Source organism: Diplodia corticola (genome assembly GCF_001883845.1).
Source record: "Diplodia corticola strain CBS 112549 chromosome Unknown scaffold97, whole genome shotgun sequence".
Lineage (NCBI taxonomy): Eukaryota > Fungi > Ascomycota > Dothideomycetes > Botryosphaeriales > Botryosphaeriaceae > Diplodia > Diplodia corticola.
The window spans coordinates 38,888-64,464 of record NW_017971576.1 but is presented as its reverse complement, the minus strand read 5'-3'; the positions used below and the strand labels follow the sequence as shown (position 1 = coordinate 64,464).

At 59.0% G+C, this 25,577-nt stretch overlaps 8 protein-coding genes across 8 annotated transcripts; 1 reads left to right on the top strand and 7 right to left on the bottom strand.

The window, feature by feature from the left end:
• Positions 1-1,177: 1,177 nt before the first annotated feature.
• Positions 1,178-2,791, bottom strand: BKCO1_9700019 (transcription factor iws1; the record flags this gene model as incomplete). Its single annotated transcript, XM_020280047.1, has 3 exons — positions 1,178-1,424; positions 1,554-2,032; positions 2,096-2,791. The coding sequence occupies 3 exons, from the start codon at positions 2,789-2,791 to the stop codon at positions 1,178-1,180; spliced, it is 1,422 nt and encodes a 473-aa protein (XP_020125284.1).
• Positions 2,792-3,781: 990 nt separating this feature from the next.
• On the bottom strand, positions 3,782-5,141 carry BKCO1_9700018 (nucleoporin nup44; the record flags this gene model as incomplete). Its single annotated transcript, XM_020280046.1, has 4 exons — positions 3,782-3,898; positions 3,955-4,637; positions 4,694-4,976; positions 5,028-5,141. 4 exons carry the CDS (start codon positions 5,139-5,141, stop codon positions 3,782-3,784), a joined length of 1,197 nt encoding a protein of 398 aa, XP_020125283.1.
• A 378-nt stretch (positions 5,142-5,519) lies between these two features.
• BKCO1_9700017 (nadh-ubiquinone oxidoreductase) lies at positions 5,520-6,257 on the top strand (the record flags this gene model as incomplete). The annotated part of the gene is made up of 4 exons (XM_020280045.1): positions 5,520-5,539; positions 5,634-5,861; positions 5,951-6,083; positions 6,162-6,257. 4 exons carry the CDS (start codon positions 5,520-5,522, stop codon positions 6,255-6,257), a joined length of 477 nt encoding a protein of 158 aa, XP_020125278.1.
• Positions 6,258-7,492: 1,235 nt separating this feature from the next.
• BKCO1_9700016 (uncharacterized protein) lies at positions 7,493-8,915 on the bottom strand (the record flags this gene model as incomplete). Its single annotated transcript, XM_020280044.1, has 2 exons — positions 7,493-8,665; positions 8,724-8,915. 2 exons carry the CDS (start codon positions 8,913-8,915, stop codon positions 7,493-7,495), a joined length of 1,365 nt encoding a protein of 454 aa, XP_020125277.1.
• Positions 8,916-11,997: 3,082 nt separating this feature from the next.
• Positions 11,998-13,314, bottom strand: BKCO1_9700015 (zinc metalloproteinase; the record flags this gene model as incomplete). The annotated part of the gene is made up of 1 exon (XM_020280043.1): positions 11,998-13,314. The coding sequence occupies one exon, from the start codon at positions 13,312-13,314 to the stop codon at positions 11,998-12,000; it is 1,317 nt and encodes a 438-aa protein (XP_020125276.1).
• An 863-nt stretch (positions 13,315-14,177) lies between these two features.
• Positions 14,178-15,256, bottom strand: BKCO1_9700014 (mannosylphosphate transferase; the record flags this gene model as incomplete). The annotated part of the gene is made up of 4 exons (XM_020280042.1): positions 14,178-14,247; positions 14,303-14,914; positions 15,028-15,037; positions 15,097-15,256. 4 exons carry the CDS (start codon positions 15,254-15,256, stop codon positions 14,178-14,180), a joined length of 852 nt encoding a protein of 283 aa, XP_020125275.1.
• Positions 15,257-18,316: 3,060 nt separating this feature from the next.
• Positions 18,317-19,898, bottom strand: BKCO1_9700013 (4-aminobutyrate aminotransferase; the record flags this gene model as incomplete). Its single annotated transcript, XM_020280041.1, has 2 exons — positions 18,317-19,523; positions 19,579-19,898. The coding sequence occupies 2 exons, from the start codon at positions 19,896-19,898 to the stop codon at positions 18,317-18,319; spliced, it is 1,527 nt and encodes a 508-aa protein (XP_020125282.1).
• A 990-nt stretch (positions 19,899-20,888) lies between these two features.
• Positions 20,889-23,968, bottom strand: BKCO1_9700012 (set and ww domain protein; the record flags this gene model as incomplete). The annotated part of the gene is made up of 4 exons (XM_020280040.1): positions 20,889-21,632; positions 21,683-21,763; positions 21,816-23,401; positions 23,464-23,968. The coding sequence occupies 4 exons, from the start codon at positions 23,966-23,968 to the stop codon at positions 20,889-20,891; spliced, it is 2,916 nt and encodes a 971-aa protein (XP_020125281.1).
• Positions 23,969-25,577: the final 1,609 nt, after the last annotated feature.

The following is a 25,577-nucleotide window of genomic DNA, read 5'->3' as shown; positions in this document are numbered from 1 at the left end:
CGATCCCGGCGTTCGGGAATCGTTTGCAGGGTCAGGGAGTCAGAAAAAAAAAAGGAAAGAAAGAGAAGAAAAAGACGGAAAGAGATGACAAAAACGCCACGATATGTGCGCCCCGCCGCCGCCGCCGCCGCCGCCGCCCGAGCCCAAGGCGAGACAAGGCATGGTGAGGTGGGGGTGGCCGGGGGGAGTTGGAGAGAGCGCGCGTGGGCATTACGCATACGGATATGCATGTCAGCGTTCGCCCGCCCGCCCGCCCGCCCGCCCCTTGCGCGTGCGCCGACCGAAAGAAGAGATCTGGGTTCAGGGGGAAGAAGAAGAAGAAAAAAGAAAGAAAGGAAACGACGAAAAAGCAAATGCTGGCTGGGGGGCAAATCTCTGGAAGAGGACTCAGGCCACGAGGTTTGCGGGAAAAGAGAAAAATCAAATGCAAGTTGTTGTCTCTAATCGTGAGTACGGACTATCCGTAGAAGCCTTGGCCAATTGTGATCCGTAAACCCAACTTACATAGTGCCTCGGACGAGCCCAGTTTCAATCGTTGTGCTCTTTCTCTCCTTTACTCCCCCCTGCTAGCAGACATGTCCAGCCAGCCAGCCAACCAGTCAGCAAATAAAAAGCCATCCAAAGTATGATATATTACAAGGTATCGATTTTCTTTTTTTTTTAACCATTCGACCTCTTCGTGACCCTTGTCTCTCCTTCCCGGGGAGTGTATGATCGGTGATGGGGGTGCTGCTCGGATGGGGGTGGGGGTAACGACAACGCCAATGAAAATCGGAGGGCGCGAGAGACATCCCCAGAAAGGGGAAGATGATCGATAAAAGAAATCAACATGATGGGACGCCACTCGTCTACTCACCCGCCCAACCACCCGAGTCTTGATCGACCGCTTTTCCCGAGACACAACGCAACCCTCGTCTCGCCAAATTCCCTCCCCCCCAACCTCCGAAAGATGCAGGCAGCAAACTCGAAGCCCCCGCAAGCGAGAATGGAAAACGCCTTGACCCCGGTTGCACGGAAAATACCTGGAAAAAAAAAAGAAATCGTGGTCTGGCATACGCAATCACTCCGACCATCATTCCCGGACACAAACCCTGCCATCCTGTCAGACGAGGGGGTGCAATGCAGCAAAGCAAAGTAGCAGACGTGAAAGAGAAAAACGATTGGTCCAACGTCTCGCTCAGCCGCGCCTGCCACCCGCACGCCCCAGCTTGAGGCGGCGCGCCGCCTCGGTCTGGCTGACGCTCTTGACCGGCGCCGCGTTGGCGACGACGTTGCTCTTGGGCGCGACCGTGTAGGTGCGCAGCTGGCCCTCCTGGCGGGCGCGGTTCATGAAGCTCGGCGGAGCCAGGGCCTTGGCGCGGCGTTCGGCCGCGGCCTGCTGTGAGGCGGCCGCCTTGGACGCGGCGGTGCGGTCGGGAAGGCGCCTGCAAAAGGTAGGTCAGTTGTCTAGTGTTCGTCTGAGAGGGGTCCGGTAGGGGTGAGACTGTAAAAATGGGGGTATGTGCTGGGTAATAGGGATGGGGGCGGTCGTTCTGGACAAAAAAAAAACGTACATGGGATCGTAGTGGGCTTCGGCGACCTCCTTCTTGCGGTAGTCGTCAGTCCGTTTGAGGATCGGACGCGTCCACTCTCCGATCAGTTTTTCCGCCTGCCTCTTCATGGTGCTCTCAACCCTTGGGCTTTTGGTGTAGAAGTTAATGACTTTGCCAATGCCGCTGGCAACAAGCGAGTCTTTTGTGATGGGTAGCTTGCCCAACACCGTGAAGAGTTCACGCTGGATGTTGTACGCCGGCATGCTTCCATCGTTGAGCGGTTCAAGAAAGAACCGTACGGCTTGCAGAAGATTGATGTCGGGATCGACAAGGTTATTCTGGAGGTTGTTGCGGTTCAAGAGAGCCACAACCTCAGGAAGTAGCTTCAACTTGTGGATAGCAGGCTCGCCGCGCTCACGGCCTTCATTGTCGGCTTGTGCGGCTTCCGTCATGCGACGGCGCATGTCCTCGATCTCGGCATCAGCCTGTGCCTCGAGGTCCTTTCCACACAGTTAGCATGACCACCACTCCGGCAACAGCCAAAAGACAGCAAAAAGACTCACGATGCCCTGCTGCTTCCGGGACTTCTTCTTGCCACCCTTCAGCGCCTCGTCCATCTTCGCGTCCAGAGCCTTCCTCCGCCTCTCAGAAGGCGTCAAGTTCTCCCAGTCCTCCTCCGTCGGCTCCGGCCTGCTCCTCGGCGCCCGCCTCGACCGCCGCTCGACCGCATCCGCGGCGCCGCCCTCCTCGGCGCCGCTCAGGCCCGCGTCGCCATCCTCGCCCCGCCTCTTCCGACTCTTCCTCGGCTTGTCGCGCCTGCCCTCCCTCTTCTTCTTCTTCTTCCCGCCCTCGCCCGCCTCGGCGTCCGCGCGCTTGCGCTTGTGCACGCCGATCAGGTTGACGTTGCTCTCGTCGACGGCGATGGCCGGGTGGTCCTCGAGCGCGATGGCGTTGGGGTCGAATTCCTCAAACTGCGCCTCGTCCAGGTCCGACAGGTCCGACTCGGCGTCCGAGAGCGGCCCGTCCTCGTCGTCGGGGTTGTTGTCGTTGTCGTTGTCGCCCTTGTCCTCCGCGTCGGCCGAGCCCGTCCCTTGGCCCGCCTCGGTGAGCTCCATGTCCTGCTGCGGCGCCGCCGTCGACGGGTTCGGCGTCGCGTTCTCCTCGTCTACCTCCGGCCGCACTGGCTCGCCCGGGTCGTTGCCCGCCTCCGGGAGCGTGCTGGGGTCGGGCGGCGAGTTGACGATTTCCGGATCCTCCATCGTCGCGGTTGTGCTGGGGGGGTTGTCGTAGCTGTTCTGTTTGGATTGTCCTTTTCGGCGCGCGGCTGCAGTGGTAGGGAGACGGAACACGTCCGGGTGACGTGACGGTCGCAAACACGGGCTTCGCGATGGAGCGAGGTTGGCGGGATTGGAAATTGTTGTTGGCTTTGTGTGTTGGACGGGGGAAGGCCAGCTTTGCGGAGGGTTGAAGTTCGAAAGGAAAGCGCGCCAGTGTCGCGCGCCAAGACTTGCCTGACGAGAGATTTCATCCATCAGCTTTCGCCGCAAGCTCCGACATCATCGCCATCCCACCCGCCCACCACCCCAGCCTTTCCACCTAACACCACAAACATGTTCGGAGGTCCGTGAGCGTCAGCTTTGTTGTCTCAAGATAAACAGTTTTACTGAATTGTGCAGGACCGCCCCCGCCGCCTAGCAAGGAAGAGCTGCGCGAGCAAGAGGTGATTGCCAGTGCCGCTCTCGCCAGCAGCCTCTTCACCTGCGCTCTCCTCTACCTCTGTAAGCTCCGAAGCACCTGTCGGTATCCTTCGCATGATGCTGATTCGCGACTCCTCGTAGCTCCCTTCGCCGTCGAGTACACGAGCCGCTTTTTCTAAGCAACAGGCCTGACGACTACGTCATGTACCCACCAGAACAATGAAACGCTAGATGGATGGAACTCCCGCACAGGTGTCACCTACGGTATTGGCGTTAAGAGAGGGAAAATCTCCAATTGCTTGAACATTTCCTCAATGGGCTCGGCATGAAGCGCGGCCTGTGTAATATTTGAGAAGAGCCGACTGGGTTACGAGCTTGATGCGCGCCTGAGAAACGCCATGCCGCACCCCCGGTCCTTTTGTATAGCACCATGTTTCCACCGTAGAAATACACTTGCGTGGTATCTCGTTCAAAAAGGCGTGAGGCCCCATCCAAAATACCGAACCGCTCTCCAATGCAGACCCGCGCATAAACTGGTCAACCGCCCGCAAATCATCTGCCACCGCCCGAGATCGGCTTGTTCGACTCCTGCCATTCCTTCCACTCCTTGGTGACGCGGATGAGCTCCTCACGCAGATGGGCCAGCTGCTTGTCGAAGTCGCCCAGAACCTGTGCAGACATGTAAGTGGGACGAACCCATTGAAACAGCGCTTTGGGAGACTGACCTTCCTGATCGCCTTGACATGCTCCTCATCCAGCTGTTCGCCCTCGGGCTTGCCCGCGCTCTTCCCAAGCTTCTCAAGCTCCTCCTGCAGCGTCCTCGCGCGTTCCCTCACGGCGCTCATCCTCGCCCAAATCTCCTCCTGGCGGCCGTTGAGCATGGGATCGAACGCCTTCTTCTCCAGCTCCATCAGCTTCTTGCGCAGCTCCTCCTCGCGCGGGTCCATGGCGTAGCCCCTGTTGCGCAGGATCTGCGCCTTGGTCGCCAGCGCCAGGCAGCGCTTCGTCAGCGCAATGTGCTTGCGCTTCGCCTCGGTCGTGCGCACCGTCACCTCCAGGTCGTGCTTCTGCAGCATCTCCGTCAGGCTGTTGTTCATCTCGTGCAGGCGGGCCTGCAGCGCCTCGACCGCCTTGGCCTGCGTCTCCAGCCGGCCCGCCACGGCGCGGAAGCCGCGGCCCAGCACCGGGATCGCGCCCTCGTTGGGCTTCTTGGACAGCGCCTCCTCCCACGCCTTGGCGTCCTCGTCCGCCGGCGCGACGTAGTACGGCACCGTCTGCGGGTCCACTTGGTTGTAGAAGTAGTGCTGGAACACCGTGTTGCGCTGCTCGGGCATCCACTTGGCGATCAGGTCGGCCATCTGCTCGGGGATGGACTTTTGGTCTGTTTTCACGGAGAGGAAGCCGAGGGCTTGCGGTGAGTATCAGAGGCTTCGCGTGCAGCGGGTCCGAGGGGGCAGAACTTACGGGCTGGAGGCGGCGGGGTCCAGACATTGTTCGTCGAGGCGCTCAGCTGACTCGGGTGCTGGGCTGGTGGAAGCGGGTTGCCGAAGACGGTGGAGCCGCCGTAGAAGTTGTTGTTGGTCGACTGCGTAGGAGGCTGGACTCCAAATGCGCTGGAGGCGGCAGGCTTATTCATGCTTGCGCCGAAAAAGCCGGTGTTTTGCTGTTGCTGCGGCTGCTGTTGCTGCTGTTGCTGCTGCTGTTGCTGGTTGTTGGTAGTGCTACCAAAAAGGCTGCTTCCTAAGCTCTGCATCGCATGTCAGACAGGAAGTCTTGATACTTGGACTGGTTTGTTTACCGGCTGCGGCTGGGTGCTCGCACCAAACATGGAAGGCTTGTTCTGTGTGCTGCTGCCAAAGGCAGAGGCGCCGAATGGGTTGGAATTGGCCGTGGAGCCTCCGAACAACGACATTGCTGCGGGCGTGTGACGAGTACAGCGCGCGACGGCGGGACAATGGAGGATAAAATGTGCGCGAAAGGGCGGCGCGGGCAGCGTGCGGACGCGGACACGGGAGGACAAAGGAGCCGCGGGCCTGGGTCCGAAAGAGAGCGAAGGTCGATGGAAGCTGCAACGCAGCGCGGGACGGGAGGACGGGGGTGGGGACGTCAAGGGTGTTTGTGCATGGCGTTGCGGCTGATGTTGACCTTTGGCGTGAAGGTTCGCGTGGTGCTCAAGCTCGTCGCGCGGTCCGTCGGCAAAAGCCGGGGTCGCGCCGAGCTCAGGTCGACGTCCGCTCCAATGACCTGAACTCCATTCCGCATTACCCAGAACACCCAACGTTCCGCCAACATGGCCGCCCGCGAAGCCAGGTGAGCTGGTCCCGGATTCATGTCGCTATCGTCCCTGCCGCTGCGTCCGCGGCCCATTGGCCCCCTGCAGCCGGGCTGACCTCGCGCTCCGCAGATTCAACCAGCAGGTGCTGGTCGACACCACCCCGCTGCCCGACCACATCCCCAAGGTCAAGGAGATCGGTGCCAGTTCCGCCCCGCTTCTGTCCGCCTCTTTCTTCATCGGCGCCCGCTGCAAGTCCTACAATGACGACTACATGATGTGCAAGACCGAGGCCCACGGCACCGGCGAGATGGACTGCATGAAGGAGGGCCGGAAGGTGACCAGATGCGCGACCAGCGTGTAAGCGCCCCGACACGAGGAGCTCTGGAATCGACGGAATCGGGGCATGGTTGGCTGGGCGATCCGGGCTGACGAGCATCGTGCAACAGGCTGGAGGACATCAACAAGCACTGCCTCAAGGAGTTCCGCTACCACTGGCAGTGCCTCGAGGACAACAACCAGCAGCTTTGGCAATGCCGCAGGCCCGAGCGTTCGCTGAACAAGTGTGTCTTCGACAACTTGGTGTGTTTCTCCATCTACGCCCGGATACGACTGCGCCCCAGCAACATCCGAGGACACCATGACTGACAAAACTTGCAGAAGCTGGAGAAGACCATCCCCGACACGCCCAAGGGCGAGACGCCAGTTCACCTGCGCAGCAAGCAGATCTACGGACACAGTGCGACGCTTATGTAAAATTATTAGAAGGAATGCAGGCTCCTGGTTACATGTCAACATATCTCCTTCTTGTTGCGGTCCGTCGGCTGGATGGATAGTTTCTCAAGCGCGCATGTTCGATTTTCACCAAGTCGAACCTACTGACATGGCATTGATGTTAAAGGCTCGTGACGCAACCGCAGGGGCTCGGCAAGCGAGAAATGGCTCGGCAAGGCTTGGTCGACGAGCCTTGTCAGTACCTCCGTGTCCCGATGGCTATAAACCGTTATGTAAAGATTGTTCCTTAGCTTACCAGTGCCCGCCTGCCCTATCGAGACTGTCTTGTACCGCACGGCTTTCTCCACCCGAAGCTTTGGTGAAGTGTCTCGAAGGATCAATCATTGAAGCAAGCCCGTCAGCATAACATCTATTGTATGTCAATCTTTCTTGTGAGACAAATTCTATAATGAAGCCGTAGAAAGGAACCCATAATAACGAGCGCTGACGTCTCATAGTCTTCCGATTCACACATGGTCCCAGAGCATCGACCGCGGCGTTCGTGTAATGTACCCAAAACTCCATATGCGAGAGTCTCCTTTCGATGAATCTGTTTCACCTGCAGCAGCAGTCGTCCGCATCACACGCGTAGCACAGATATCGCAGACACACAAGTGCCGGCCGTTCGGAAAATCCGTAGAACCTTTATCCCCCTCCCCTTGTCCCAGGCGTCCCGCCTCTTATCAACCTGTATGAATATAACTCGGCAGGAGGCTGAAGCCACACTCAACAGCCCTTTCGACCGGAGAGACACTTCGATACGTAACCACTTCTCGTTAGTCCCCGGTAGGTCCTGCGAAGCGTTTAGCGGAGACAAAAGGGAGGGGAGAGAAAGCAGCAGCGGCCCAAACTCCTCAATAAGCCAAGCAAAGCAGCTCACCACGAGAGAGAGAGAGAGAGAGGGAGAGAGAGAGAGAGAAAGACAGAGAGAGAAAGACAGAGCGTGAAAGCCAGAGCTAGGGAGGAAAACAAAAAGGAAGAATAACGGGGGTGGGGCCAAACACCGACGGGAGGGAGAGAAAGAAAGGGGAAGAAAAAAAAGGAAAAAAGAACCCTCGTTCTTCCCACTCACCCTCCACAGCAGCAGCAAAAAAAAAAAAAAAAACGCCAGCCACGCACGCACGCACGCACGCACAACCCCCTCCTCATCCCGTCATCCCGTCATCCCGTCACTCCGTCCGTCACCCCGTCCGTCACCCCGTCCGTCACCCCGTCCGTCACCCCAACCCCTCCCCGGCCCCCTCCCCATACCCCACAACGAACATGTCCCCAGCCCCATCCGCGGTGCCCGTGCCCGCGCCCGCACCCACGCCCACCTCCCTCCACAGGCCCAGCTCGCGCCTCAGCCCCTCGACCTCGCCCCTCAGCCGCGCCGCCTCCCTCTCCGCCGCCTCGCGCCTGCTCCGCTCCTCGGCCACGTCCGCCTCCAGCTCGCGTATGTACTCGATCGCGCGCGAGATGATGCCCGCCTTTGTGGGCCGCTGCGGGGGGCGGCCCACGGTCTCGCTGCCCGCGCCCTCGTGCGCGAGGAACGCGGGCATCATGTTGTTCTCGTTCGCGTTCAGCGACGACGACGACGGCGAGACGGACGCGCCGCCGGAGATGGACGCGGAGATGGAGGTGGTGTTGGAGCCGTAGGGCGGCGTGTTGGGCAGGCCGGGGATGGCGGCCGAGAGCCGTCGGAACATGGCTTTGATGCCTTCGCGGTACTTTTTCTCGACCGCCTTGTGCGGCACGCGCGCGCCCGACGCGGAGTCCAGCTTGAGGTCGATGAGGGTGGTGGTGCTGGTGCTGGTTGTCGTCGTCGTCGTCGTCTGTGTCGGGACGCTGCCGCCGGTGCCGCCGGTGCCGGTGCCGCCGGTGCGACTCGTGTTGCTGGCGCTGCGGTCGCCATGCGGGGGTTGTCTCTCCGCTGGCGGTGGTGGTGGCTGGTGGTGGTGGAAGGTGGGGGTGCTCAGGGCGGTGGTGGTGGTGGAGCCGGTGGTGAGGGGTAGGGTGGCATCCGAGGTGCTGCTGCGGCTGCTCTGGTGGTGGCGGGTGGTGTGGGCGGGGCGGTGGTAGGGGTGGTGGCTCGTGGAGGGGGTCGTCGAGGCGCTGGTCGCGGCGGAGCCGGGCTGCTGGGTGGTGCTGCGGCGGCGGGTGTTGGAGGCGGCTGCCTTGCCGGGGCCGCCGCTCTTCTTTTGTTGGTGTTGATGGCCGGCAGCTGCAGTGGTGCTGGCCGTCTCTATCGCAGGCGGGCGCTGGCGCTGGCTCCGGCGCTTGTTTGGGTGCGAGTGCTGGTCGGGTTGGGGCTCGGGCTGGGGCTCGGGCTGGTGGGGGTGGTGGTGGTGGTTGTTCGGGTGCGGGTTGATTGCGGTGGATGCAATCTCAGCGTCGATTTGGGAGTTCTTCTTGGGCGGGCAGTGTCAACGCAGCGTCAGTGATTCCATCGTCAGGGCTCTTCCGTACCTCTTGCAGAGTCTGCCAATTGGTCATTGGAACATCTGAAGACGCAGTCTCAGCAGCCACACCTTGTTCATCGAGCCAAGTACTTCCCCAGCGAAAGTCAATGTCGAAGCCGTGGGAGTTGGCCAGGGGAAGCTGTGGGAAGGCGTGGTGGTGCCAGTCCTCGGAGAACCATTGGTCGTCGTCGGGATCCATGGGGGTATGGCTGGCTCGCTAATGTGTCATGGCCATCCGGGTGGAGGGAGGACGCGTGGGAGCGGCCCAAAGCTGATATTCCCCATTCTCCCGTATACTGCATAGAACCTCATTGGGTCCCGAGACGATGGCACAGCCACAGGCTGGGCAAATCACCCCAGGTCATAGGACCGCGCCGCACGCAACCGTCGCGTGAGAAAACGGCCCACGATACAGAGCAGCCCAGGCAGAGCCCCGCGCAGGGCACATGAGCGCGCGCAATGAGGCGAGCCGTCCGAGGGCCGGATGGTTCGCAGGGTTCGCAGGGTTCGCAGGGTTCGCTTCGGCTGCTGCTGAGCCACGCTGCCCGGCGATCAGGCCGTCTGGGGTCCGCTGCACTCCACATTCCCAGGAATTCCCGTTTTCGTCCCACTCGTGGCCGCCGCGTGCCGGCCAGTCCTCCCAGGCTCTTTCTAGGGGCAGAGGCGCTGGACATTTGCCTCGCGCCAGACGCTATTTAACGGCCGTTGTGGCCAGATCTCTCGCTTCCACGCGCCCGCGTCCTCCCACATCACGAGATCTCAAGCCACACCGGGCGCGAACGGCCGAATACGCGCGGATCCTGAGCGCCCCGGTACGCGCCCCCCTCGATCCAGCGCCAGATGCGAGATGCGAACGCCGCCCGTTTGATTTCATCCGACTGTGTCACGCCGTTACTTACTCATCCCTTATGACGTACCCGTCTTCGGAATGTGGCGAGATCCTTCTCTGTATTTCTTTCCTGCCGTTTGACACATAGTGTACACGCTGCCGGCCTGCGCGTCCCTCTCTCAACCCTCGAGCATGCCCTCAGCTGACCTTTTCCGTTGACTTCGGAGCCGGCCGCCTTGGAAGCCTGCCTGCTCAGAGCTGGGGTCGAAGCTGAAAGTAGTCACAAATGACGATTCGCACGCCCAAGACGCCCGCTGGAGGACTAAAAATACCATCAGCCATGGCGAATTGCTGGCTAGCAGAGAAACGACAGTTTGCTCGGTCGCCGTTTACTTAGACTTTTGCCGAGCAATCGGCGTGTGTTAGTCTGGGGCTATATTCCGAAGCTAAATTTCACATACACCTTTCCACCACGCCAACAATAAATTCCTTTCCAGACTGGGAGTAACTTACGGGCGGATCATGACAGCCCGAACTCGGAATAAAAAACGGGTAATGGATCGATGGGGATCCGCCAAGAATCGTCCGATCACAGGATCATCCCCGCCAGAACGTAAGAATGAGCTGAGCATTCAGGCACCCCGTTGCAGCTTGGAAAAGCTTATTGATGTCCCAGAGATCGCCACATCTGCCGTGTCCGCATACTCGGGTCCTGCCATGACTCAAAGCGCGAGCCGGTTGCATTTTTGAGCTCACCACGATGCGGTATACGCTTGCACACACGACCCTGTCAAGCCACCAATGCATCCGCTTCTTTGTCTCCTCTTACCCTCCAACTCCCTTTCTCTGTTGTGCTGAGGAGGTCAGTGTCAGCCAACCAAGACTCTTTGCAAACAATGACGCGACATATATCTTCCAGGAAGTTGATGATGCACTGATATCATCCGCCGGTTTGTGTGTAAATACCAGCCCCCAGAGGAGCCCCCTTCTCTACCTCAGACTCAGTTCACAAGCCCGATCAACTTCTCGATTGGCATGGCAGCACTGAATGATTCACTCTGCGCCCATGGTTCACGCTGACTGCCTGATCAACCAACTCGAAACCCGAGTTCAAGACGCGGGCTACCCGCCTCGCCCTGCTCAAGCCTCAAGTGATCCTCCCGTCCCCTTCTATTCACAGATCAACACATGCCGCCAAGACTGCGCAGTCTCGATAAGCGCCCGTGTGCTGACATGTATACAAGCGAGAGCCCAATCGCCTTCCGCGTTGCGGCACAGCTCTTTCTGGCGGCTTAAAAGTGTGCTCCTCGAACACTGCAAAATTTATACACATCATGAAGTCGCAAAGCCAGTCCAGTTTGACACTCGTCACCCTCGGCCTCGGCACGACCGACTCCCTCAACGACGTCTGCTACCGCAACCGGTACAGGTGATTATCTCTTGCCTTGCCATGACAACAACCACCGTGCTCTTCCCGGCGGCACAATCGCCGGGATAGTGATCAGTGTCATGGCCGCCTTGGCAGTCTCGACTGCAGCTCTGCTTTGATGGAGGAAAAGAAGAAGAGCTGAATATATACAAGGTCCATACAAAGCTGCAGAGCGGGAAATCGCTGACGCCGGGTAAGGGAAAATCCCGAGCTCGAAACGCACGAGCAGCGGCGGCGGTGGCGACAAGAGCTTGAAAAGGAGGCCGAGGTTGATGAGACGCACGGAGAAGGTGTGATCAGACAGCCTGCAGACCTCGCTGTGTATGTATTCGAGGCCGTCGGAGTTTATACCCGCGTATTCTATGACCGGCAGACTGGAGCTCTGAGTACAGGCGAGGTGGAATGGCGGCAACGATGGCTACGCAGCTAATACTCGAGCGTGTCTCTCAAAACCACTTGCCGTGAGGTGCGTCCTAGGAACAGCGATCGATGTTCGGCGGTAGGCGTGGAGCTGTCCTTTTCTGTCTCGGAGCCGAATAGAGCATGCATCGCCGAATGAGGATGACGATACCGGACGAGCGTGTGTGGACTGCGCTCTGTTGAATCTCGAGGAAAGTTTGCAGCGTATGGACTCGCAGCAGACCTTATGCAAAAAAAAAAAAAGAAAGAAAACACCAGCTAGTGCTACTGTCATTGAATCGACATGTCGAGCCTGTATAAAATGTAATCAACCAGCCATTGACGTGCTTGAAGCCGTGTTTCTGCTACTGAACAAGGCCGTTTTGAGTACTGTTAGTACTACGGCGACCCACTTCTATCTCAAGGAATGGCTTGATAGCTTCTGTGAGCGAAAACCAATTGACATTCTGTAGTCGTGCGTCGCCGGCGATACACCTCATACTCATCATTACACGCAGGTAGAAAAAGTCCGGGGGGGGGCCACTCCGAATTCCCACGCAGAGGGCATTAACAGTTCGAAATCTACGGGTATTACAAGCGACCATCTCACCAGCGCCCATCTACTTACTTCCCCTCTCCACCACCACCACCCTCCTCCTCCTGCCTCGCCCGCTTCGCCCTCTCCTCCGCCGCCCTCGCAAGCACCTCCCTCCTGCTCAACCCCTCCCCCGCCCCCTCCACCCTCACCTCCCCCGAACTCCCCACAACCGGCGCGCCTGCTCCTCCCCCTCCCCCAAGCACGTACTCCCCCCCCGTCCACCCCCCATGATCGCACGCCTCCCCCCTCATCTCCGGATCATCCTCCACCGGCGGCGGTACATACACCTCGTCCCCGCCCACCCCACCCACCCTCCTCCCGCCCTTCCCGCCCCCCCACCAATCCCCCCTCTCCACCTCCCCCTCAATCTCCCTGCACAACGCCCAAAACCTCCCATCATGCTCCCCCCACACGCAATGCGCCAACTCATGACACAGCGTCCGCCGCACGCCGCCATACTCCCTATACCCATCCCCCGCATCCGTCCGCAACCTCAGCTCCACCACCTCCCCGCGATTGCGATTGAGCCCCAACGTCCTTCCCTCGCGCGTCGTGTGCATCGCCGGGTCCATCTCCGTCAGCAGCCCCACGCTGAAGCGGTGCCGCCGCATCGCCGCCCGCACGCCCGCGTCGTCGCGCAGCCGCTCCAGCAGCGCGAGGCTGCGCTCCGGGTGCGGCAGGTGCGGCAGGGGCCGCAGCGCGTGGAACGTGTACGTCGCGTCGGCGCTGGAATGGCCAGCAATTCCCGCGACGGTGCGGCGCGGCGCGGCGGGCGCGGCGACGGCGTAGCGGCGCGACGTGCGCGCGGCGTGCTGGGCGGCGGCGTGGGAGACGGTCTGTTGGAGCGACGAGACCTCGGCGGGGGTGCTGCCCATGAGGAGGATCTTGCGGGAGGCGCGGACGAGCGGGGCGAGGGGGAGGGAGGGGTCGCGGAAGGGGGGTTTGAGGAGGCCGGGTTTGGGGGTGATGAGGAATTTTTGGTGGGTGGGGGGGATGGAGAGGGCGGTGGCGATGGCGGCGGAGAGGGTGGTGATGGTGGCGGTGGGGGGGAGGGAGAGGGTGTGCGGCGTGCCGTGGTGGGTGAAGGTTATGTTGAGCGTGTTGGAGTCGTCGATGGCGTCGGCGTCGGCGCTGTCGCTGTCCGAGGGCGCGGCTGCGGGGGGAGCGGAGGCCGAGGGTGGGGGGGAGGAGGAGGTTGTGTCGTTGCCGGCGGCAGGGGCGTTGGAGGACGTGGTGACGTCGGCGTCGGCCTCCATGGTGGTGTTGGTGCTGACGGTTGCGATGTCGTCGGTGGAAATGGATGTGTCGTGCGGTTGAGCTTGCGGTTCAGCGCTGGATGCCATGATGGTGGTGCAGTTCGGGCTTGCGGCTGATGATGAGCGGAGGGGTGTTGTGCGGGCGTGGCGGCGTCATCGTGGTCGGCGGGCGGTGGTTCATGATTATGTACGAGGTCCGGGGGAAGCTTGGGGGGTGGCGCCGCGGCGCGTCACGGTTCGTCCAGCTTCGGAGCTCTTCGCCTCCGGCCATGGCTTCATTTGTCAGCATTGGCATCATCAACACCACGACCGCCGACGCCGCCGGCCTGCAGCTTGAGGAAGCGAGTATCGCTAATACGAGTCAGGCATGCTTCGAAAATGCCCTTTCCGCCCACGGTTCTCCGTTGGCCTTATCCACTACTCCGTACGGCCTACCAAGAGCTTGATTCATGAACAGCCAAGCAATGGTTGATCCGAGCAACTCGGACCGGCCCACCCTCGAGTCTCGGCATAGGGAGTCCGAGTACCCGGGATGCGAACTCTTGTGTGGGCTGGAGCGAGGGTACGACGATGTCCACCCCAATCTTTACAACTCCGTCTTGTATTATCCTCAAGGGCTGGTACTGTTAGAGCTTTACTAACGTGGCCAACATCTAGCAGAGACTGACTGCGTCATATTGTCTGACGCTGCCAACGGAAGCATAAAAAATGCCATATCCAAGCTACCAGCGCGATCCATACACAAACTAATGCCATTTCGCTGCCCCACCAGGAAGACTGAAAGAAAACAGGACGCCAGCAAACATGCTGCTACACCAACCAAGCAACCCCGGGTATCATGGCTAAGATGCTCACGCGCTATGTGCGAGTATTAAACAAAACAAACGCAGAACATTGACGACAGAAACCGTCCGAGCCCGGTTCATCATTCGTTAGAATCATCAACAAGCTCAGGATGTCGGCTTTTCCGGATCTTCGGGTTCCTTGAGCCATAGCCGCTGTTCGGAGCTGAAATGGTGCCTGCTACATGTTACTACGACTGCTGTAGGGGAAGACTTCACGTTGCCAAACTTACCCTTCATACTCGGTCGCCGTCAAGGCCTTTTCTTGGTACTCCTGGATAAGAATCTTGTCGTATGCGTAGGGTATCAACGCAGGCACGCCCTCGTATGTGCTCTCCCGCATTGGATATAAATCGCCAGTGTAGTACCTGTGGTTGTTCTTGCAGGCCCACACACCGGGGTTCTCATCCGGTTCCGTTTCGCTCAAGCCGGTGATGTCGATATACAAGCCATTGCTTGTATCGATCCACCTCGCATCGATGATGTTCATCCCATTCCCTCTCACGCGCTCCTCCGAGTACGGGTTCACGTCCAGCAAGTACGTCCGTTCGACATCACTCCCGTCAGCAGCCTTGTAGTGGACTCGGGTGCGGTTGTGGTTGAGCCTGAGATAAGCCAGAGTGCGGTCGGCGACCTGTGTGTCGACGTCCCAGTCCCATGGCAGCATGCGGCCGCTCCACCACCAGCCAAGCAGCGTGCCGTGCGCGATCCACGTTTCCAGGCCTTGCTTGCGGAACCACGTCAGGTAGGCGCGCGTCATATGGCGAATGGTCGTCTTGCGTTCCTCGTCGGACACGACACCGTCAAAGTAGCGAACGTCGTAGTGGCCGAGGACATCATCGCCGCTGTGCAGGAAGGTTAGTTCGTGGTCTAAGGTGAAATGTCCGGACAAACTGGAGACCAGCAGATAGCAGAATGTGGAGAAGACTGTGCAGCTGCCAGCGATGGTAGAACTTACCCAGGCTCATCTGTAGACCAGTCAGTTCTGTTGAGCAGATATATGATAGGGAAGAAAGGGGGAACCTACGAAAGTATTTTGCGGGATCCACAGCTGGACCCTTTGGCCGATCATCATCCAGCTTCCCCGGATCTTCGTTGTGTTCCTGGGCGGTGGGAACGGCAGCTACTGGGCTTGCATGCTGGGCGAATAGCAAACAGGCTGCAGCTGCATACCGAAAGACTCTCATATTGGAACTGAGTTGAGGAAGGCAACCGGATTTGGGCGGACAGGAAAAAGCCAGGAGGAATGTAGGCTTATTTGACGCGGGCTCGGTAGCTTTGTTGAGGGAAGCCAGGGATATATGCTGTTTTCCGCGCTTTCCTCGAGAATGTATGGGATCCGGGCGGCGCGACCTCAGTCAGGGCGGTGAAGAGCGGCGGCACAGGAATGCGGGTAAAATGGAGTGGGGACGGGCACGACGCGCGGCGGCGCTGACGTAGAACTGTAGGAGAATAAATTGTGCCGACACTTCGGGACAAGTGTGCCTGAGAGGCCGGCGACAGAGGGCAGATGTAGCGGGCTCGAACAGCCGTCTGGCGGCCAAGGTGGAGGGACAAAGCCAATCAGGCGTGCCGTGGTGGACAGCTGGTGCAGTCAGGCGCGGAGCGGCGAGCGAAGGCTTTTGGGTCCAACGGCGTGAACTCGGAGCCTCCGGTCTACAGCGGGGCCAGGAACGAGGAATGGGAGGGAAAGAAGAGGCTGAGTTAAAGCCGGGGCCAGGACATAATAAGGCTGTGAGGCAGGCGTAATCGTACTCGGACGAGTGCACCTATACGTCAGATCCATGAGGGCGGCGGCTGGCGGAAGACGGCGAGAGGGTCGGTGTTTGGTGCCCGAGCGGGTAGCCAAGTTGCAGGCGTACGAAACGGGCAGGCACTCGCGTGAACGCGTGAGATTTTGGGGTCCAGCAGGCGGGTCGATTGGTCCGTCGGAGCAGCAGCAGCTCGATGCCGCAGCCATCCTTCCGGTTAGTCGGCAGCGCGCCAAGCTCGGCCAAGCGCGTTCCGGGGGCTCTTGGGGAAGCAGCACGGATTGATCGAGTGACGCGGCGCCAGACTCCCCGGCACGCGACCTCCCACAGTGCGGAGAAGCAGCCTGTGCCATCACTAATCTCACCCGTAGCCTGCTTTCTTCCCACCATCATTGGCCCGCGAGAAGATGCTGCTCCTCCCAAGCTTTCCGCCCCCTCGTGGTCCAATGGCATTATTGGCGGCGCAACGGCACGGCAGGCCAAGCGCAAACGCCGGCGGCGGAGCGGTTGACATGTCGGAGATAACGCTGCGGGCTCAAGGCGACGCGAGACAGTCATCCGTCAGACCTTGCGCCCTCATCCGGCCCCTTCCACTCGAGCACAGGAGCGAAAAGAAACCAAAGGACGATGCGGACAGCAAGGATGCATGTTGCCAATGGCGCCATGATAATATGGCCGCAACCCGCCCAACGCTTCATCCCTTTCCCTGCAACGCATCTCCTCTTCCCCCGCAAGTACCTGAGATCCGCAGAGCACGTCCCCTCAAGCCGCGAGTAACTAGGTAGAACAAGTCACACGAACAGCAAGTCACGCTTTGCTTGTTGCCGCCGCGACCGCTACACAAGGGCCGTCCACCCGCTACCCCGCCTGTTTATTACCTTCAGCGAGTAAGAGCAAGGAACGGCTCGCCGACCAGCCAAGCGTGCCCTTTCCTTGCCCCTCGCGCGCGAGCAACAGACGCAACAACGTGATCGGCCAACGGTTGCAACCAAAACCGTTGTGGCACAGGTGGCTGGCCTGTCTGTTCGCAGCTGGCCTCGGTCAACACCCTGTGTCTCACACATCCCGAAACGTCTCCTCGCCTGGCTGGAGCAAGACAGAAAACCCTCCTAGATTCCTCGCTGATTTGCCCCGTCGCACGTACCTCTGCCCATTGCTTCGATTTTCTTAGGCGTGTCTGCCAAAAGGAGAACGGGTATGCGTATCTTCGATGCCCTTCTTCCGTATTTGTGGTTCCCTCGCTCGCCTTCATCACGAATGCGAGACCGGAAAGACCGCCATCAAGCGTGTCTAGATGCACACACACACCACGTTCTATCTCCACCGTAAGCGAACTGTGCTGTGGCTGAGTACCTGTTCATTTCTCATCAGCTCCTTGCAGTCATCTGCCAAGGGAAAAAAGCCACCATATCTATCAAACACCAACCATGCGGGCAACGAAAATACTTTTTCTTCTCCCCACACAACCCCTTCCCCTTTCCCCCTCCTCCCCCCCTTATTATCTAATTCCCTCTGCACTCAAATGGACCGATTCATCTCCTTACGAAGCCTTCCAAAATGCTGCACTTTGAAAAGAAAAAAGAAAAGAAAGGGCCGCGCTAAACCAATTTCGTGTCTTCCTAGGTAATTACTCAAGCTAACCGCTTGGCGATGGCGGCGCTTGATGATGAGATAGACTCTTCAAATATACACATGCTTCCCCCCTAACCACCTTTCATCATGTCCACTACCAAACTCAGTACTGTGGGGCATCATCACCTCCGGCTTGACCCTATGGGAACAGACAAAGAACACAAGACCAGGATGGGAGAAGCTGTAGGTTATAGGGAGAATGAATATCTCTAGACTATCAACTCGACCCGTTCGCCTGTGCGCTTTCTTGTCCTCTCGTATTGTTCGCTACCCTCTCGTGAGTACCGACAGCTTTTACGTTGGGGACAGGGTTGCTCTAGACGCTGCAAGGCCACCACCCGGCAGGAAGGTTAAACGCATCTCGGTCCCGAACGTTGACAAGTGCGAAGGACCAGCACATGCTATTTCATACACCGCACAGAAGACCCTACCTAGGGAACAGGACTCACGTCACCCCTGCAGGCTATCTGTAAAGCCCCTTTCATGTGTCAATCGATCCAGGTTCCCAACACAAACAAGATCAATCAATCACGAGTCCCCACACCATGGAAAAAGTAAGATAAATAGACAGGCTGCAGTAGTCTGCCTTTCATTTGTAGTATCATCATTTGTTGCAACTACATGCTTTCTTTCCTCATGCCAACATGAGCTCATTCGTGACCGCAATACGATGTGTCTCGCAAGCAGGATCTCTGCTTGCCGACTGCTTAGAGTATCTCTGATAAATGAAAACCAAAAAAAAAAGTTTCAAAAAAAAAAAACCAGAACGTCAACGCCAGAATTTTCCCCAGGGTGAGAAGATTAAAAGCCAATCAATCGCTCAAGACAGGAAAGCAAGCAGCTTCAACGACGCGCAGCACGCATCTATGCCTTGAGGACCGACTCGAGGCGCTCGAGGAAGATGTCGGCGTGGTGCTTCTGGAAGATGAGCATGGGCCTCAACCTGACGGCCGCGGCGCCGCTGCCGCCGATGTTGATGCCGGCGCCCTTGGCGCTCTTGAGCACCTCGTCGCGGCGCGGGCTGTCCCAGGCGATGAAGGTGCCCTGGCCCTTGCCGCGGAGGTTCTGGATCTCGTTGGGGTACTGCTGAGCCAGGCGCTCGAGGCCGGCGTACAGGTAGTTGCCCGTCTGGGCCGTGTTCTCGACGAGGTTGAGGCGCTCGATCTCGTTGATGATGCCGCGGAACAGGAGGGCGCGGGCAGGGTCGCCCATCCACGTGTTGAACTGGCGGTAAGGCTTGTTGGGCTTCAGGTCCTCCCGGGCGAAGTAGTAACCAGCCGTCTGGGCCTTCTTGGAGAAGGTGACCATGTCCGGAGGAGACGGAAGGTTCCAGTGCTCGTGAGCCCAGAACTTACCGGTGGCACCAACACCAGTCTGGACCTCGTCGACAATCATCAGCACGTCGTTGCGCTGGGTGATCTCGCGGAGGCCGTGGAAGAACTGGGGCGAGGCGTGGTTGTCACCACCCTCGGACTGGATGGGCTCGATGATGATGGCAGCGGGAGGGTTGTGGAACTCCTTGATAAGACGTTCGGTCTCCTCAAGGCAGCGCTTCTCCTCGGCGGCGTTCTCAGCAGCGTGCTGGTCAAGAGGGTACTTGAGGCTGGGGAACGGAGCCTGGGGCCAGTCGAAGGCAGGGATGTCAAGCTTGTGGATGGGCTTGCTGCGGGTGGTGGAGAGCGAGCCGAAGAGACGGCCGTGGAAACCGGACTTGAACGACATGATGGACAGCTTGGGAGCGCCGGGAACCGTGTTGTTCATGGCCGAGTCCATCTCCTCGGCAGTGAACTCAACATCGGGACCACCACGCTGCACGCGCCTCTTCCACATGAAAGCCGCCTTGTATGCCAACTCGTTCGCGTCAGAGCCAGACTGGGCGGTGAAGACCTGGTCCAGACCCTTGGGGGCAACCTTGAGGATACCGGACTCGAGGATGTCGGCCCAGTCGTGCTGGGGGAAGTTGCCCAGGGCGGGGCGGTTGATGATGGCGCTAGCCATCTCGGGGGAGCTGGCGCCGAGAAGGAGGGCGGCGTTGTTGTAGCCGACGGGAATAGAGGCGATCTGGGCGTAGCTATCATATTGTCAGTTCCGGCCCCCGGAAAGGTTGTTCGGCCTCGGTAACTCACACATCCAGGAGGACGTTGCCATCCAGGTCGGCAAGGTAGTTGCCGTAGCTGCGCCTGTAGTCGGCCATCATGTTCAAGCTCCTCGTGTCGAAGACCTTGCTGAGCTTCTCGATGGCCTTGGTGCTCTGGGGGCCGGGGATGGCACCCTTGACGATGGGAGCTGCAGGCTCATCGGGGAAAAATGCCTGCTCAGAAGAGGCCGGGGCCGCAGCGGTGGCAGCAGAGGCATATTGGCGGGCGGCGAGGGCCGCGGAGGGGCGGGCAATGGCGCGCTGGGCACAGGGCCTCAGGGTGCTGGCGGCGCGGAGGGCGGAAGACATTTTGGATGTCTGAGCTGGCGTGGGAGTTGTGCGGGAAGGGAGAGCTTTAAGCTCGGTTTAAGCCGCCGATTGCCGTGAAGGACGGATGCGTGGCGCTCTTCTCCGCAAGCTACGTCGCGGATGCGCAGTTGGTGCGAGCTTCGGAGCTTGTCACGCGGCGATTTTTAGTGCGAAAAAGCGCGCGTAGTGAGCGTGAAGGCAGCCTGCGAGATGAGAGGAGGCAGAGGGCGGGCGGTACGGTGAGGCAATGGCGAACAAGAGTGGGAGGTGCGAAGGCGAGGTGAAGCTTTAAAGCTCCCCCGGCCGTGGCGGGGCGTGGCTATCGATTGCAGGGATGGCGCGGTGCAGCCGAGCCAAGCTTGCGCCCTTGACGCCGTTGCGAGCAATGCGGTAAATTTGACTGGCGGTAGCTGCGTTCGGCCAGTCGACGCGAGCCTTAACGCGGCTCCAGATCCAGCAAGCCTCCGCGATCGCTCCAGCAGCCCTTTCCCCGGAGCCCCTCCAGGGCGTATCCGGCGGCGGAGCGTGTACGGCGGCCGTCGAAACCGCCTCTCGGGACCCCGAGCACATGATAACGCGCTAATGGCGCTGCCCGCACCCGAACACATTACCAAATTTTTGTCCTTATGTATGCGCCGCCGTCTGAACGACATGCAGCCTTGACAAATGCCTTCCGCCCTCTGCGTCTCTACCCCGCCCACCACCCCTCCCGTGCCACCCAGACGATACCTACATGTCCCAATGAGCGAGACCAGAACCCAGTGCCTCCCTGTAGCCGCCGCTGAAATGCAAGACTTTCCCAGTGCCACAACGCCGTCCGAATAGCTGCGAGGCCGTAGCCACCCTTTTGTTTTGGAACCACTCAAGCAGATCCACCAATTCAATGCACGCCAGATTAAAAGAAAGAATTATGTTAGTCAAAGCCCTTTAACCAGAGAACGTATCGGCCAACGCCTCCAATTCCGGAAAAGATATTATTCAACCGTCAAATCATCTGCCGTTAGCGACACCAAGATGCCGAAGGCGATCCGAATGCATGCCGTCGAAGTTGTCGTACGAGTCGCTTGTCGATGGGGTGGCCAGCTGCATCGGACTGGGGTGGCCGTTCGCTCCCGAGCCGTCTCCGAGCTCTGCTTGGATGGCCTTGTTCCTCTGCACGCTAAGCTCGTTCTTTGCTTGCACACCATGGGCCGTTGCGTTGCTGATGTGTGACTCATCCAGCCCGTTCTCAAACGAGTTGAGCGCAGCCCGTTGGAAAGCGTCAGGTGCATCGGCATCATCGATCGCCTCGCCTTGCTCATTGAACATCGTGCTGTCAGCAGGCGGCGGAGGCGGCGGAGGCGGCGGAGGAGTATCGACATCTGTCGATTTCATCCTCTTGAACGAAGATTCGTCATCCCCTTCCATCGGCGTGCTAACCGACGTCTCGCCTTGCCTCTTGCGCTTGGCTGAATTTCCATGACCATCCTCTGAACTCTCACCCTTGTCACCCGCATCGGCCGACACGTCAGGCATAGCGTCGTCCCGACCGCCTGCATTACCAGGATCGCCTGGAGGTGTTGTACCACCGGACGCATCCGGCTGTTGTTGATCGAACTTCCTTTTCTTCTCACATGCTTTCTCCAAAGTCTCTTGGACGTGCTTCTTCATATCCTTGACATGCTTCTCCGATATTTTAGTCGGGTCCTCGACGCGGCCACGCTTGTAGTCTGAGTTGACGATCTTCTTCGAAAGCTATCGGGGGTGAGCGAGAGAGACGGATTGGGAGGATAGGGACAACCAACCTCCTTTCCAAGGCGCTTCAAGTCCTCTTTCGGAAGTCTCTTGCTGAATCTGTTCAGCACATAGCTGATATGTGGGAAGATCTGTGTACCATGTTAGCAGGCATCCAGCGGACTACTGAGGCGGTACACCCACAGTGTTCTCATAGACCTTCTTCTGCTTCTCCTCGCTATAAGACCTCCATCTTTCTTCACCAGCATTCTTGTCTTTCTTTGCCGATTCCGGCTGAGGAGTCCTGCCTCCTGGACTTTGAGTCTTCGGTGTACCGTCGGTAATCTCACGAATGATATCCTGGAGTTTTTGTTGGTGAGTCTTCTCCTTGGATGGGGCAGGAGGCTGTGGCGCTGGAGTTGTCGGACGCTGCCAGCTAGTCGCGCCACTGGCACTGTAGTAATAGATCTTCTTTTCCGCGTCTGTAGTCATGAACCATCCGTGGGGCAGTGGGTTGAAATGAGGCGGACGGCGGAATTGCCTCGGTCCTGCTGGGAAAGGCCTAGCTGGTATAGGGTTGCGATTGGAGGGGCCCTTTGGTGCGTCTGGCGAAGCCGAACGCTCCTTGGAAACACGCTCAGTGCGTTCAGCCCATCTTGAATCGTAGGCGCTAGGGCCGTTTTGCTCGCGCTTGACCCTGGGAATCCTGTACTCCATCTTAAGCTGACTCCATTCATGGAGAAGTCTGGATGCCTTGCTCGACACCCTCTCGTCCTCGCAGGACTGTAACTTCTCAATCGTCTCTTCAATGTTCGAATTTTGAATTTTGTTGCGGGAAAGACGAGGCATCATGTCGAGGATTTCGAGGACCTGCGCAGCGACATTGTGATCATCCATGAATGTGTTCAGGGTCGTCTTGAGGATTTGATAGCCGTGCATCCTGATGACGCGATTCATGACCTTTTCGTCGTCGCTGCTCTGGATGCGGCTCAGCAGCTTGACGGCAATCCACTTCTCCTTGCATTGCATTAGCGTGGCCATGACCTTGGTGACGCCGCCCTCATCGAGAGACTTCGGCTGAACGTTGTTGACGTATTCCTCGTCGTCCTCGGAGAGCTTCTTCTTGCGGGGCTTCTTGGCGACAGCAGTGTCCCAGCTGTCCTCATCATCGATGCCAAGCGCCTCGATTGTAGCATGGGACAGCTTCGTAGCGTTGTCTGTCTGCGTCTTGCCGCCGATGAAACCTGTGCAGTTTGCCTCACCGCAGTAGCATGGTTGCGGGTCTGCGCCATAGCGGTCGACGTTGTAGTTGAAGACGAGCTCCTCGCCGGCCTTGATGTGGCGCTCGGCAAAGATGCCCATGCGCAATTTCTCGCCAACAACCCATTTGTCCACAAAACAGTTGGGATTGCAGGAGTGGTTGCAGAAACGACCGAGGTTACCTTTCTTTGTCGCATCGACGAATTCGCCCTTGCTCAGGGACATGAAGTAAAAATGCCTGATCTTCTCGTGGTCGTACTGGACCATGCGGCCGCGAAAAGCCCGCTCGTTGATGACTTCTCCGATATACTCGTATACAAAGTCATTAGGCTTGAGGTCAGTGTTGGCGCGAAGTCCATATCCTTTCTTCTCCGTTCGGAAGACTGTGACGTCGGCGTACTGCTTTTTGAGGAAACGTTGGTTTTGGCAGTCGGGCCCGCACCCACAATCGCCGACGCATTCCATCTTGGTCGCGCGATTGATGCAGTCGGAATCCTCTCCGCACGCAAGGTTCTTCCTAGTCTCTGGGTCTGTAAAGGACGGTCAGAACAATGAACTCCAATGACAGTGAAAACGGAGGTTGATGGCATACCCCACTCCTCGGAACAGTCGCATTCAAGCGCATGCTCGGTCGAACCCATCAACTTGTTGCCATACGTGCAGCATTCGATGACATCGAACGTGCCCTTGGATTCTTCCGTCTTGTCCTCATGGTCCAAGTAGAGCGGCGGCGGCCTCGCGACGACCTTTTGCGATGTTGAGCGGGCGAGTTTGGGAGCCTTGCCTGGCTCCATCTTCACGGTGATGTCGCCACCGAGGATTTCCTCGCGTTCCGAACCCTGTCCGGGTGAGTCGCTGCTCCTATTGGTCTTGATCGGCGACTGAGTTCTTGACTCCGCGGCCTGCCCCGGTGATGCAGCATGGCCGTTTGATGTTGCGGCTGTTGCGGCTGTTGCGGCGCGCCCCTTCCCATCGTCTTCCACGCTTTGCTTCACGTCCGCATCTCCGTCCTCTGCAGGGGTCTCTGGCTCTAGCTTCATGTCGCGGCCCTCGGGCTCCGGGCGGAACACCTTGCTGTCGGCATCGCTGTCCGACATGATGAACGTCGACGAGGGGCGGCGGGAATCGGGGGGAGCCGGCAGGTGGGAGGGAGGTTGCGGCAAGTGAAGGAAAGAAAACCACGCTCCAAGCCCGTCGAGCACTAAGCGATTCCGTGTCTACTCAGGGCCCAAACTCGCAGCAGCATGACCTCCTGTCGCTCTTCCGCACCTGCGCATGCGCGTCGGGTGGTTTCTGCGCCGCGGGCAGTTGGGAGGGTGCGTGGACGCTGGGGCTTGCGGCGGACGAGATGCGCGTCGAACGGCCGGCTCGGTCTGCGGGCGGCGGTGAGGGCAGCGAACGGCGAGTGACGGCGGGAGCGGTGTCGCGAGAGGGAGAATTGGGTCGTCGAGCGAGAGCGCGGTCGGCGGGCGGGCGGGCGGCGGAGGAGAGAGCGTGGGTGGTCTTGCGGAGGAGAAGGCGAATGAAGGAGCGGTGCGGGAGACAGGAAGACCCTTCTTCGTTACGGCATGCTCTGCGAGTTACGCGTTCGGCGCAGCGTTACCAGTACCCGGATAACTCCCGCAATGACGGACCGTCACCGACGCGGCTGTGGCAGAGATAGCAGTGTCAAGTCTGCAGACGCGGCCCTCTGTGAGGCTCTACAGCCGTAGCTTGAGCGACATCTCGGCACTGCCTTCGCCGATGCGGCAGGGGTCTGGAGTGAGGCCTGTACGCCACAGGGCTCCAGAGATAAAACAGGGAACGTGATTGGCATGTGTGAATAATCATGATGCGTTTTTTCGCACTTTCCTCGCGGCCTAGACGACGCCGCCGTCGGCCAGGACACAGCTTTTGCTCTCATCATGCAGCGGGCGGCGACCGCGAGAGTGGATCGGAGACCGGCATGCGGAGGGAAGGTATGCTGCTCGCTTCCTTACCTGTCTCTAGACCACCCCGGACTGGCAGCGACCCTGCGGGCTCGACTTCCGCCGCAGTGAAACATAAGCTCGCTCGCGCAACATTCGGAGACAGTCACGTCACAGGAAGTCAAAGTCCGCTCACCGAGCGATCGACACAACACTCGCTTTGTGTATCAGCGGGCTGCATCCTGAGGCATTCGGGGGCATCCTGGGACATCCTGAGCCGACAGCCCATGCATTCCGACGCCTGCAGTATAGAGTCCTCACAGCTCGCCCGAACATAGGGCTTCTACGGTTTTCAACAGACCTTGGAAGTCTGATCTGCGCTAGGCCGAGGAGCTGCTGGACCGTCGCCAGGTACGGTTGCAACCTCCTCTTGTCGGCTCCTTATGTAATCATGTCTGCGATTGGAGCGGGGCTTGCCCACGTAAGGCATCAAGGCAACCTATTGACAGCAGACCGCCTCCATGCGTCATCCTGCCTCGGCGCAAGAGTTCAAGTATACCTCATGCTTAGCTCCAAGTCAGAACGTGGCGATGCAGGCTTACTCGTTTACATCGAGTTAGGAAGAAGATGGATGGTTCATGATGCACTTCCTTGCTCATTTGTCGACTGGCGGACAGCATCCAGCCTGTTATGGAACCATTTGCGAAATATAGCCACTGGATTGCCTGCCCGCGCACCGTTTCAGACGCTGGGTGCGGCAGCGCCTGTCGTGCCATGTATCTAAAAGGCCGAAGTATAT